Source organism: Myiozetetes cayanensis, unplaced genomic scaffold, assembly GCF_022539395.1.
Source record: "Myiozetetes cayanensis isolate MyiCay16 unplaced genomic scaffold, myiCay2020 scf4, whole genome shotgun sequence".
NCBI classification, from domain to species: Eukaryota; Metazoa; Chordata; class Aves; order Passeriformes; family Tyrannidae; genus Myiozetetes; species Myiozetetes cayanensis.
In genome coordinates this window covers 35,914,200-35,928,823 of record NW_026087631.1, presented here as the reverse complement: position 1 = coordinate 35,928,823, position 14,624 = coordinate 35,914,200, and the positions used below count along the sequence as shown (strand labels likewise).

Below are 14,624 nucleotides of genomic sequence, written 5' to 3'. Positions count from 1 at the left end.
CTCCTCTTCTCCAGACTAAACAACCCCAGCTCCTTCAACCTCTCCTCATAGGACTGACTTATGCCTGAGTCCCTTCACCAGCCTGCTTACTCTTCCTTGGACCTGCTCCCGCACCTCAATGTCCTTCCTGAACTGAGGGGCCCAGAACTGGACACAGCACTCCAGCTGTGGCCTCACCAGTGCTGAGTACAGGGGAAGGATCACTTCCCTGCTCCTGCTGGCCACACCATTCCTGATCCAGGCCAGGATGCCATTGGCCTTCTTGGCCACCTGGGCACACTGCTGGCTCATGTTCAGCTTCCTGTCAATCCAAACTCCCAGGTCCCTTTCTGCCTGGCTGCTCTCCAGCCACTCTGTGCCCAGCCTGTAGCGCTGCAGGGGTTGTTGTGGCCAAAGTGCAGGACCCAGCCCTTGCTCTTGTTAAACATCGTCCTGTTGGAATCAGCCCAACTCTCCAGTCTGTCCAGGTCCCTCTGCAGAGCCCTCCTACCTTCCAGCTGATCGACACTCCCCCCAGCTTGGTGTCATCTGCAAATTTACTGATGGTGGACTCAATCCCCTCATCTAAATCATAATAAAGATGTTAAACAGGACTGGGCCCAGCACTGATCCCTGGGGACACCACTGGTGACCGGCCCCCAGCTGGATGCAGCCCCGTTCACCAGCACTCTCTGGGCCCGGCCCTCCAGCCAGTTCTTAACCCAGCACAGAGTGCCCCTGTCCAAGCCCTGGGCTGCAGCTTTTCCAGGAGTGTGCTGTGGGAGACAGTGTCAAAGGCTTTGCTGAAGTCCAGACAGACACATCCACAGCCTTCCCCTCATCCACCAGGTGGGTCAGCTGATCATAAAAGGAGACCAGGTTGGTCAGACAGGACTTGCTGTTCCTAAACCTGTCCTGGCTGGGTCTGATCCTTTTTCAATCTTGTAGGTGCTGTGTGATTGCACCTAGGATAATCTGCCCCATAACCTTGCCAGGCACCAAGGTGAAGCTGACAGGCCTGGAGTTTCCTGGGTTCTCCTTGCAGCTCCTTTTGTGGATGGGCGTGACATTTGCCATGTCTGGGAACTCCCCAGTGAGCCAGGACTGTTGGTAAATGATAGCAGCTTGGCAAGCTTTTCCCCTAGCTCTCTTATCACCCTAGGATGGATCCCATCTGGTTTCATAGACTTCAGAGGATTACGGAACTAAGAAAACAGCAATAATCATCCTTCCCATTTTCACTAAAATTAGAACAGGATGTACTGTACAAAATAAGGCAAATACACACTAGACAAGATTATTTTAATTTTAAAATGCTTACTTAAAAGGACTCAGGCTTAGTTTAAAAAAAAAATCAAGGATTTAATTTAATGCCAAGATGATCACAGAAAAGAAGTAATGTCACCCTAGTTATATTCCTGTAGCACTTGAAGCCATTGCAAATAAAATCATAGTCCTTCATGCTTTTGAACATTGCTTTTATGCAGGTTTTCACAGGTTTACAAGTGTGCCTGGTACAAAGGTGGTCTTGTTTATGGAGGACAGTGTCCCAGTGGCTTGGAGGAACCCCAAAATGTACAGAAATACAGCTAAAACAATTTTAAAAAAGAAGTCTCTGGCAATATACTAATTACTCTAAGTAGTTTTTCTTTGGGATTTTTAACTTGATAATGGTAAAGCTATTAATTCAACTTGAATACAGTGTTTGTGTGTTTTTCACTCGTAGAACATACGCTTTTTAACAATCAGTATCAAATTCCTGATCAACTTAATCTGAGAGGCATAACTGTTTACAGATAAAGTCCTGTGAAAACGCTGAGAAGATGGGTAATTTAGCCAGAATATGGGTAAACATTTTGATGTTAAAACATGCCATTATTTGCAACAAAAGAAAAATCCCAATAATCCAAGTTTCCCAGTACCAGAACAGATGCTCGTACATCTTCTCTTCTGCTTACAAGCATTTGTTTTTCCCTGCTGTGTTGACTGTAGTAGCCCAGACCAGTTAAGTCTGACTTAGATGGTGAAAAACTCAGTGAACTGTTTCTATGTTTAGGCCTAATAGGCTCCATTTGACTTAAGCTCTGACCTTCACTTGATGAGAACTAATACTTTTTTCATACACAAAAGAGTCAACCTTCCACTTGCATATTTAGGTATCTTAAGGTTCAGAAGTTGTAAAGCAGTATACTGAGGAATGACACATCACAAAAGGAGTTAGTTACAAAATGAAAGGGAAAGTAAAGGCAAATTTATATATTCTGAAATGGAATTGCTGGTTGGCAAGTTAGTCATGGCTGTCTGCTGTTTCAGAGGTTGGTTCATGCTCAAAAAATTGCTCTAAACACAAGATGTTGGTCTTGGGCACAGACACAAATACAAAAATTCTCCAAAACAGCTGGCAACATTCAGTAAAAGGTGTCCTAGTGGTAAGTAGGGGATATTTCTAGCTTACTGCGAGTAAACTGTTTTCTAGTTTACACTGAACAAATGACAGAAAAGACAAGACACGAACATTGACAAGATGATAGATTGTGAATAACACAGGACTTTACAAGGACTACAGCTGCACCTGTAGGAATCACTGCCAGGTCTTCTAAATGCTTAGTCTGGTTTACCTCCTTCAAAAGTCCAGCACAGAAGAATATTCATGGTGAACAGCGGAGATGATTGCTGTTCTACAAGGCAAGCGTTTGCCTTCCTATGTTTCAGCAGAAGATAGTGGCTGGGTGGAGTAAAGGGTGCTTGTGGCACACCATCGCAGAGGACTTCTGTCATGGAAAGTTTGTGAGTTTGAATTTTTATGCTAAACTTGTGCAAGGTAATGGTAACTGAATCATACTGTAGTACTGAACTTGTGAACAAGAGTCCACAAAGCTTTGAGAAAAATCTTCCTGGGTAATCTCTGAAAAATAAGGCACTATTGTCAGAATTGTTTTGAATTTTTTTTAACCTCCAAGTTTAGACCTCATCCAGACAGTGTAAACTGGAAATTTAATTCAGAAGGCCCAGGTAAAATATATCATTCTGCTTTCCGAGTATATTTGTGTTGCAGTAAAGAAGTGCTAGAATAGGCACAAGAGTAGATTGCAGCATAGACTGTTTTTCATCCTTCCCATGTTCGGTGGCTTAGCTCCTCTTAAGTTCCTAAAACAAGGCTGGGTATTTCTCTGTTGTGCATTGATCAGGGGAGAGATCCATCCTTGGCAGAGGACTGTTCCTTATGTACCCACAATCCACATATACCACTACTGCAGTAAGACTATCCAACTTCAAAGTTACTACATGTATTGCTAGTTGATTTCAATTTTATAATCTGTAGGAAGGAGAGAGTCAGTGCAGAGGTCAACTGCTTTAACCTCTAAAGAGATTTCAGATTACTTTTTTCCCACTGAAAACAGTACTAAAACTTCACAAGAAGATACTACTTCCTTTGGGCCCTTATTCAAGCATTGAGAAGGTAATCAGAACATTCTCAGATCCCTTTGCTCTCATCATTACTGCATTTAGATGAAGAGGTGACTAAGTTGCATCATGAACCTCATCTGTTCACAACTTCTGTCGTCCTTCACCAAGGTCAGATAAGTGGTTCTTCATATCTTCAGGGTTTTGAACTAATGAGGATAAAAAAGGTACAGAAATCTCTTTTAAGAGGTAGAAGTAATAGTTCTTCATAAAGAAAGTTCTTCTATGTAGAAAACAACAGGAGAAATTTTGTAAAGACTATTAAATACTGTATACTACAGTAAAGTTACAGATATCACAGCCCCATGCCCCCCATTAAAGAGTAGCTTCAGTGATGCTATACAGAAAATAAATCACACTATCAACATGAGGGAAAGCTCAAAGAACAAACAGAAATTAGCTAGGTATATCTTACTACAGAATACCATGCAAAAAAACATCTTAAAATTTTCAGCACATGGTATTTGGCTTTAAATAGTTTTTCTCTTTTTTTACCATTTTCAATCCCTGCAAGTGCTGCTTGCTTGTCTGTTTCTGATTCAGCTTCATTCTCATCTAAATTGTAATCAACATCCTTGTCCTGGTTCATTGCTTCATGTTCCTGTTTGTCTGAAAAAAGTTTAAAATGAAGTAGTTTTATGCTATACCATAAGGTCATTGCACAGAGAAACAGTGACTGTAATCATCTTCCATGTAATTTACTTTGCTGCTGAATGAACTGCTGTTCAGAGTAGGTTTTCATATTATTTTTCATTTTGAAGTGTTAAATTTCAGAGCAACTTTTGCTGTAAACCTTGTCTAAAGAACCAGATAAAAGCCAGAATCTTTTGGGATTTGGAAAATGCAGTGAAGTTCAGCCAGCACTCAGACAGAAAGAAAAGGCACTGAACAATTTCAGAATACATTAAAGGACAGCCTAAGGAAGAGCAAAACCTGCAACCAGTGCTGCAAACTTGACTGTGATGTTGCTTTTAAATGTATTGCCACTACCACTAAAACGTCTCAGCTTCTGTCCTTCTTGTTTTAGTTTGTCCAGCAAGGGAAAAGCTGTGAAGGTAGCATAAGAAAGAGAGTATTTTGATGTGCTAGCCTGACACACCTCTTCTTTCCTAGAAGAGATTTTTCTTCACTTGGTCATTAACTCATCTCAAGCAACTTTTATTGACTATCTTCAGATTTCTTTAGATAGAGCACTCAAAAGTAAATGGAAACATTACTTCTGATTGCCAAACTACTATCCTTATTTTTCAAGTAATCAGCCAGAAAAAAATGTAACAGCAGAGAGGTATAAGCATATCCCACAAGAGGTATAAACATACTCCCCTCAAGATAGATTAGAGCTTCTGGTTCAAAATATTCTTAAGCCAAGCCCTGCAGTTAGTAAGGCGCTTAGAAACAGGCTTGAAAATTTAAGCTTTAAGCCATATTCAGACCGCCACATCAAATAGACTTTTATAGTTACAGACCTAAAGCTGTCAAACTTTCAGAAGCAGCTCTTTCTGGAAGACAGAGGATGCACAGAGAATACTGAAGAAGTATTTCTTAGGGCTCCTTTGGCTACAAGGAGCCTGTGCAGTAAGTATGGTATTTTTGTTGAACAATCAGCCTCAAGAACATACTGCTAGTCTTTTTTGCTCACAGAAATGCAGACCTTTCACAGGTTGCATGGTAGAGCTTTTCCTTCCACTAACTGTTGGATGATTTTTTAACCTAATCTTTTTGCTATTTATTTCTGTTAAAATGGCAGCAGTTTAGGTAACTTTTAATTACATCTCTTTGGGGTGCAGCCTGCTCTGGCCAGCATCTTTTTGGACAGTTGGAAAAATACTAGTTTATGCTGTTAGTTTATCAGGGACTTTTTATCCCTGCCACTTTAGCAACAATGTTAACACTCAGACAGCTCATAACTCACAATTCTAAGAATGTCTTTACTAGAAAACCATAAACAGCATTTTTTGTGGGCATCAATTCCTGCGCTGACTGCCATAAGGTTTCCTCTTTTGGTTACTCTGGCCTACTGAGTCCACCTGAGACCAAATCCCTCAAGACAGAGAGCTGTCTAGATACTGGTCAGGTTTAGCTACAACATCAGTACTCTGCTGCTCCATGCCATGGAGATGTGGTTCAAGGCCACATGGTAGATGCCGGAAACCAGCACCTTTACAACATCTGATCCATGACTTTGCAGACTCACAACCATAAACTTCAGATACTTGAAGTCTTAGAGTTTTAGTCACGTATCTTATTTTGAAATACAGATAGCTAGCATTAGCATTTGCACTGTAAAAAGACTAACTGCAAAAGATCCATGCATAACTCTCTACTCATCAATGGTTAATATCTCATCCTTTTCAAACGCATCATATTCTTAAGAAGCCCCAGTACCAAAACATTTGGGGGCTAATTTCCCCAAATGCCTTGTACAGCCTAATGGAGAGAAAGCCATTAAGGCTGTTGTGGAGATGCAGAGGAGCCCAGCCTGATAGCTCCATGTTGCACTAACAGAAACCTCTGTCCACCCATGGACTGCAGGAGACCGCTGTTGACTGACACCTTTCATGTATCACACCGACCTTTGTGAAAACTTGTACTCAAGTCTGGCCAGCTGCCACTGCTGTTGCAGAAATCATGCCCTAGTTCACAGTTTCATTTCTTTACTGTTCTTATCAATACTGTTCTTAACATGCTACGAACCGGCCTTTCCTGGGGACAAGTCATCCTGCTTAGCATCGTAATTTAGGAGCTGTTCCCTCTCAATTTCCTCACTGGCAGCCTGCTCTGGTGCTGGCTGTAACGCGTCTTGCCCAGCTGCATGTTTTTTATTTTCAGATGGATTTGGCTCCTTCTCTGATTCAGGTAGCATCTCCTTGTGACCTGCAGCAGCTTTGAAGGAGTCTTGTGGTTTTTTCAATTGACTAAAAAGCTGCTCCTCTTCTGCCTTAGGCTCCTGTTTTCTGATGTCAGCTGGGCCATCTATTCTTTCTGAAAACAACAAAAATTATTCTGAGTGAAAAAAATAATGCCTCTCAGTGGTGGCACAAGTTAAAAAGCTTTAATAAATAATGCTTTATATTTCTCATTCAATTCTTGTTTTTCCTCTGAAATAATATCTTTCAACCACCTCAGTTCCAAAGATAAAAAGAAAATAATTCATGTTTTTCCTACCGGGAACAGCTAAAGGAGGAGACTTTGTTTACTGTCATCAGATTCATGCTTCTACATCCTTAAAATTTTGGGGTGTGTGGTTAATAACTTGGGAAAGTGAAATGAAGCAGTTTAAATAAAAATTGCAGTGTGCTATATAAACGTGAGGTTTCTGTGTGTCGCATTTTGTTACAAACAATAAAACTGATTTGGTATTTAAAAGTAGCTCAGGACAAAGCAGTCACACAGGCACCTTGCAAGTAAACCACAGCTGCTCTTATTCTTAAATATGAAGAGGAAGTGCAGGAATGTTGTCATTTTTGGCAAACATTAACTTATCTTTTTCCCTGTGTATCTGCATTTTTAACTAAAAAAAAGATAAAATTTGCCCAAATAAACTGTATGTAAATGTTGTCTTCAGTTGCTAGCTCTCTAAAATGGGAGTTGCATGTGGACAAGATTGTAATTTAAGATAGCATGTAAGAATAACTAAATAGGGAATCAAATTTTTATTACACTACTGTGCAAGATGGACACCTAAAGAAACATTCATTCAAATTAACAGTTTCTGAAGTTTAGTACTAAAAGTAACCATTAGGTTAACTAACCAGATCTCCTCTGTATTACTTTCTTTACTTGCATTTTGCTCAGTCACAAGTGGGAAGCATGTATGTGTGTTTGTTTTAAGCCTAACTTTCAGCTATTCCATAGGGAGGAGTAGCAGGCTGGATGTGTCAAACTTAGTAAACAGGCAGATTTTAAGTGTGCTTGAAAATCACTCCTTCCAAAAGTGTAGGGTATTTTCTCTATATTAAAAGAGAAATATGACTCCAAAATTGTAAATATTTGTATTTTCCTTTATATGCAACATGTCAATTACAACAAAACCGAACCAGTAGAAATGCTAGCAATAAAAATGCTTCAGTAGTGCCTCTCCAAGACTGGAAAACTAAAATTAAAATTCCGACTTTTGGTGTCACTTTTTTCCATCTTGATCTTGTGCACATAAAAGTTTTTAAATGTTCAATTAAATTGCAACTGTTCTTAACCAGTTGTTAGTAAGACAGTGATTTCCATCTCACCTTTAGCCTGCATCAAGTCTGCCTGTCTTAGTGTAGGTACTACTTTAGGTACATCTTCACTGGGTTTCTGCTGTTCCAAGTCAGCATGCTTGACCTCGGTTTGCTTCAAGGCTGGCAGCTGAATATTGACCTATAAAGTGAATGTACACAAGATAAGCATTGGTCTATGTAACTGCTCCTGGATTTGGAAGGGGAAGTGGAACACGGGTAAGAATTCAGTGGGGGGAAAAAAATCCCAACACAGTTGGAAATATTTGCACTGAAATGTTTTATTGGGGATGGAAGTACCACACACGTAACAGCATGACACGTCCGAAGAGTTTTAACAGCCCTTCTTTAACTGCAGGTAAGAACGAGCTTACTGCTGTCGATTACTCTCCGAGTGTCACAGACCTGTAACAGCCCACATTTATCCACTGTTACCCTGCTACTGTGTCAGGCTCAGCAGAGAAAAAAAACCAGATGGCATTAACTACTATTAGTAATCTATTGGGCAGGAAAACTGTGGTTGGACATAATAAAACTTCAGTTAAGTAAGGCTTGTATGAAACTGCTCTGTAACTATGTTAAATGCAGGATTAAGAAAAAAATGTAAATTAACCAACTAGACAATGGTACCTGTTTAACATAATAGGGCTTGCTTAAGATTGTATTCGGTTCTGGCAGTAGACTGTTCTCACCATCTGAACCACTGAAGACTAAGGCTATGATATACACGATCTTGAAGATCTTCCAATTTAGCAATTAAAATTCCATGTACTACTTTTACTCACATTGGCATTGGCCTTCCTCACATGGCTATGGTCTCCCTGTATGTCAGTGCTGGCCTGTTTGCATACCTGAGGCCCCCTTCCATCTCCTCCCCATCCCTAGATCTCCTGGTTGACAGTCCTGTGCTTGGTGGTGTCTCCATCAGTGGATCCACTTATCTACAGCACAGGGAACTGGGAGCTTGAGGGTGCCATTAAGAGAGTGAGTCCTCATATGTTTTCCACAGCAATAAAATTACCACCTCTCTCCATAAATGACTCCCAGATTATCTGAATAAAGTGTTTTGGCAGGGGGCCGAGGGAGGGGAGTTTGTTTGTTTGTATTAAATTTGTTTGTTTCAATATCATTATAATTATTATGGCTTTGGTTGTTGTCATTTATGGTTATTAAGTTTCTACAAAATTTTTGCATTTGCTTTACTACCTCTGAGTCAGGCACCATCCTTCTGCCACCTCCTACCCTGATGGCTCTGTTGTGTGTCTAACACTGGCTCAGAAGGATCTCTGTAACAAAACAGGATGTCCTCAGTGGATTACTTTCAGCCTGGGCTCTTCCTCCAAAGAGGTTTGAGGAACTGCAGCACTGAAATTCTGTTTCCTCTATGTGTTTAGGACTGAAAAGCTCAGACGTTTTGAGAAACATAGGATTTGACTAACAATTCACCATTAGTTCTTGATGAAAATGAAAGACAGTCAGTGAACTGAGGGATGTACCCTGGGCTTTCACACAGTGAAAACACCCATCCTCTAGGACGGGAATCTGGAGCTGTAGAGAATGGTGATTGTCCAGCCACAGCACATTTCTAGGGTTGAATGGAGGTCAAAGAGGTTTAAAAAGATGGGGTGGCCATGGTTCTCCTAATGCAACCCCATACACTGTTGACTTTGCACCACTGGCTCATGAGGCATCCCTTGTAGCACCCAGGCTCTCCTCTTCACAGTCACTACTCAAGCAGTCAGAACCCTGCCTGAGCTGACATACAGGGTTATTCTTCCCCCTACTGTCATCTCAGAAACACCAAATGAGAGTGCAAACCCAGGAACCAGTGGGGAAAGAGCAGAGTTGAGCTGTTTGTAGAGGAATTTATGAGAAGGATCAGAGAGAAAGACTTGGGAGGAAAAAGAAGTAAAAAGGAAAGTTAAGCTCTGGTATGGTGAGGCCTGCTTGGGGTTACCTGCCTGGCAGCCCTGCATCAGTACCTGCAGCAGGACAAAGAAGCCACAGTTGATTGCTCTAAACTGCTGTCTGTTTACTTTCACAGTCATGGGAATCTGATGCTCTCCCAACTATTATCGCTCTCTACAACTCCCTGGAAAGGAGGCTGCACCAAGGTGGGCAGTGGCTTCTTCTCCCAGGTAACAAGTGACAGGACCACAGGAAATGGCCCCAAGTTGCATCAGAGGAAGTTTAGACGGGATATTAGGAAGAATTTCTTCACTGAAGGAGTGTCCTTGGAAATGCACCGTTTCCCATAGATCATAAAGATTCAACAAATGTTGAAGCAGAACAAAATTTAATGAGCTGGGCTAATGTTAGTTGGAGACAGCAGAAAGGTAGAGGAATACTTAAAAATTGCAAAGAAAAAATATTTTCAAGAAATTATCCAAACAATACCTGGCTATATTTTTTTGAATCTTCTGAGAACTCTTTGTTTTCTTTGATTTGTGGTACATCACTGCCTTTTTTTGTAAGTTCATCTATCCTTTCTTCACATTGTTCTTTTAATTCTTTCATCTGGTTGATGCACTGTGACCTGTAGAAAACACAAATAAGACAGTTAACTTTCATCCACATCTTCTGAAATGTTCTTTTGTAAAAATATTTAATTTTTTTTTAACATGTTATTATTTTCTTAGTTCTATTATCTAAGCTTACATTTGAGAAGTCAGTAGGGAAAAGTGTTAACCTACGTCCTAAGGACAATATCATAGTGCAAGTGGTCCAAGTTCTATTGGGAGAAATTATTTTAAACTGCTTTTGTCTGACCAGCTCAACAAGCTACATGATGTTTTTGTGTGTGTGTGTGTCTTCCACTAACCACTCATTTTCAGTTAAGTTAAAGTAATTTTGATCCTTGAAGCATTTCTAGTATGATAACAGAAATTCATGCTTTGATTTTAGCCAAGAAGAGGAAAACAGTGAAGTACTAGTTGAAATAAAAACCAGGTTGTGATCTACTGTTAGCAAACTGAACACCCTTTCTCAATATTGCAGCAAAGTGCAGCACTGCAAGACATACTTTACAGAAATGGAGTTCATCAGTAGCTATTGCAAGTTCCAAAAGGATATTTCCTAAAGATGCAAGCATAGTGTATCTTGTACACACTTTTAATATTTACACAGAGCCATTAACATCTTAACCTTTGTGACAGCAAGGGTCTTCCGTTTGCATTTCTGCATCCTGCCTTTCCCTTACAGCTCCGTCCCTCCAAGGTAAGTCCTGGGCTGTTGCCGCAGTGTTTTTTCCTAAAGCTGCAAGGGCACTCTTTTCCCTTTCTGTGGTTGTGCTGGAGATACTGCACAAAGCCCAGGAGTGTTGTCTATGTCAGAGTCTCGGGGAAGTGCTGTAATTCGAGCCAAGACCACCCTTTCTCCACCGTTCTCTTCATAACTTGTTTTGTAACTTTCCGCTTATATTAGAGGAAGAACAAGACCAAGACCTAGTGAGTAACAAAGCATATAAGTATTACCCTGTAACACACAGACAGAAGGCTTATAAACTAGCCATGATATGACCCCAAGTATGCTTTGATCACACTGTGAAGAAGAGCAAGCAGTAGTGTGTTCAAGTGGATCCCACTAAGAAGTGTATCACACTTCGGGGCAAATGTTGTGAAAAAGCACCATCATCATCAGTATTCATTGCCCTGGAAAGCCTACCTGAGCAAGAGTTTTGGCTGGGGACCACACTGTTTCTTTTCCCTGCTGGTCGTAGCAGCCAAAGTTTGTTGCAGGGTTTAAACCTTTTTTCCTTTCTCTTCTCTCCTTTTTTCTTCCCACTCAAAGGTAACTATGTCAGCTAAAGATCCTGCAAACACATCTTTCTGCATCCAAAATCTGTCTCAGTGTCCTTCGTATAACAGCATGGTCAACACACCGCAAGTTTCTCTTCCCTTTCACTTAGACAGAAAGGGGGTAAAATTCTGCTGATTCTGGCTCTGACCAGTGTTATTACGAGTGTTAATATCCTCAGTGTAGCAGCAGCTGGTTCAGACAGGCACATTCCAGTTACTGAAGCTGCAAATAAGCTACTAACTAATCCAAAGGAATTCTCAGAGTACATGCACTCATTTTTACTGCATTCTCACCCTTCTCCACCCCTGCTTTTCAAAAACAAAAAAATCCCTTCTGTAGTTCACACTCAGAAAGGAAGAACAGTAGCAGACAGCTATGCTATGAACAGACAAATTTATTATCCTTATTACCATTTCTTCTTGACTAGACAGTGTTCGAAAGTTTCATTTTGCTAATGTGACGCAAGGAAGAATCACCAAAATAAGCAGTGCTTCCCAAGCCGATGAACATCAGGGACAATAAAACAACACAGGCTTGAGTTATGCACACATTCATTAATTTCTAGGAAATTAAAGGACATCGGAATTGTCTGTACCTCTTTGCAAGCTTAAGAAAGATGCACTATACAGAGAACCTGAAGTTGGAGATAGTGCAGCCTTCCACAAATACTCTTTCATCCAACTTTGCAATGAAAATGAAGTTCATTTATCATCTGTGACAAATGCTCACTGTTTAAAATTTATTATCTGTGACGGAATTCCCTTCTTCTAAAAGGGATTTCTGGAGATTTGAATACTCTACTTGTGCATACAACAACTTCTGTAGTACAAGGACAGCACTATTTGCCTATCTCATCTCATCAACATGACATATTTCAACTGTGCAAAACCAATGCTCTTAAATTCAGTTTCTGTGGTATGTTTTCTCCCTCACAAGATGACATAGAGTAGATTTCTGGGCTAAAGAGCTCACCTGCACACACAGAAAGGAGCCCAAGTAATACCCTCCCCAGCTGCTCCCAGGACCATCACAGGAGACATCAGCCCATCCAAGGCCCACCTCCACGAGCTCAAAGGAGCACAGAGGCACAAAGGTGGAGGGAGCCTAAACTACAGACTCAGAAGGGACAGCCTGACCAGACCACACCCACAGCACATTTTGCACTAGTGGACAGCCACTCTCAGGGGAGAGGAATGCAGCTACTGGTGTTGTCTGCGCTCCTACTTCATGAGTCTGTGTTAACCTGCATACCTGGCGTGCACAGATGTGCTGCGTGCATGGGGACAGATGCGCAGCCTCTCCCTTCCTGGTCTGCTGGATTTGCCAAACCCCAGCATGAGAAACAGTGCACCTTTGTTCTCCAGGAGCATATATCATCAGCTCCTTTCAACCCTGCTAAGAAAGACTGCTCATGCACTGACACTCTTGCACTTGTCAGGTCTGCAAATACAAACTAATTAATCAGACTTTTTACAAGTAGCAAAATTTCCAAAGAAGTAATTACATAAAAAACAAAGCTCTTGGGAATCAAAATGCATGTGAATATTGAAATGTATTCAGAAGATCAGTCCAGTGTTTCTTTCTAGCTGCTGCAGGAGAGAAGGGTCAAAGTGCCAGTCGGCCTTTGCTGACTTTACCTCTACTGTGAGCAGACAGTACTTGGCACAGTGTGCACCAAGGGTATCCTGTGAAGTCGACTGCTGAGGAAAGTGCAACCCTTTTGCACATAACATCAGTAAGCTCACATAGCTCCTGCTGACTTCTGTATGGAAAATGCTAAGTTTGCTCAAAAAAAATGCTAAGATGAAACTTCAAGACTTGGGTACAAGAAAAAAACAATGATTCCGTCTTTTTCTAAGCTCATAGACTTTGTTCCTACACATTCCACATGCACAGCTGTTTTTGCCACTGTCTTCTACAGAGTAGTACCTGAATGTTTAAAAAGGGGTGATTTACAATGTATACAATTAAAAAAAGGCATTTGACTTCTGTCATCTTTTTATAAAACTTTCAATTATACAAATAATACTCTCTCTTCATTTTTGCACCAGGTAAAGTATACTTGATACATAAGGTGCAAAACCTCCATCCATACAAATCTAGATAAAAGCAAGAAGTGCATAATGAGGTCTAATGCCCACTCCTGGCAAGGCAGATGAACGGAGAGGCAACATGTTGTTTTATTTCTAATGCTGAGGGGAAGAAGGGAGACAGATTAAAACTAACATTTGAGTCTTTCTAATAATTTTTATTTTTCTAGGCCCATAATCACATTGGGAAAAGCTTGTTTTTAAGCATTTAAAGTGACAGTATTAAATGAACATTTAGCAAAGAAGAACATACATAACTAAGTACAATTGAATATCTATTTCTAAAACTACCAGAACACAATGTAAAGTTAGTTATTTAAGTTAACACAACAGTGAAATATTAATATTCCAACATCTTCCCTACAGGTACACAACAAGCAACATCTTAAAAATACATTTATAGAATTTCCTGATAGAACCGTATGAATGCTGCACACTACCCAAGCTATAAATTATTTCATGAAAATTTGAGTGCACAGTTTATTTTCCTCACTTGTATACTTACAGTAAACATCTAGAAACAGAAAACAAACATTGAGGTATTATTGAGCAAAGCAAGTGAAGAAAGCATAGCTCCTTGACTGAGATAACTGCCTTTACGGACGCCCATGGGGACACTGCAGGAAATGGTGCAGGAAATGGACCAACTGGAGGCAGCTAGCTGAGTCCCTGTGCAGCTCCCACATCGCTGATTTATCGTGCCTGTCTCTACATCTACCTGACACAAGCAAACTCATCTTTACCACTGCATCATGCTTAGCTCTTCACCTTGAGCCAGCCCTGACCTTCTGTCAAATGAAGAGGGATTCCCTATAGTACACCACCACCAGCAGGGATGCTCTGCCAGTGATTTCCTCAGCTGAACTGAACACATTTCAACAATGAAAACATTTCACCAGATACGGGCAATAAATCAGTTTTCAGAAGCCAGACTCAATACATTTGCTTTGTAAAACTTCCCTGCACATGTTATCAATCCATTGTTTCATGGATGTACATGTCCTGTGGAACATGACTGTACAGCACATACAGGTGATCTCAGATTTAAAAGGAAGACACCAGCAAACAGATTCTATGA

General features: G+C 40.7%; 1 protein-coding gene across 3 annotated transcripts in view; it reads right to left on the bottom strand.

Annotated features, from left to right (window-relative positions):
* Positions 1-1,264: 1,264 nt before the first annotated feature.
* The window catches only part of GOLM1 (golgi membrane protein 1), a 35,204-nt gene continuing 21,844 nt past the window's right edge, over positions 1,265-14,624 (bottom strand). For all 3 annotated transcript variants that reach the window (XM_050329769.1, XM_050329772.1, XM_050329771.1), the window contains 5 exons: positions 10,056-10,194; positions 7,671-7,800; positions 6,139-6,426; positions 3,940-4,053; positions 1,265-3,593 (listed from right to left, as the gene is read on the bottom strand). In XM_050329769.1, the coding sequence (XP_050185726.1) occupies positions 3,529-3,593; positions 3,940-4,053; positions 6,139-6,426; positions 7,671-7,800; positions 10,056-10,194 (736 nt within the window). In that variant the 3' untranslated portion in view covers positions 1,265-3,528. The remainder of the gene's footprint in view (positions 3,594-3,939; positions 4,054-6,138; positions 6,427-7,670; positions 7,801-10,055; positions 10,195-14,624) is intronic.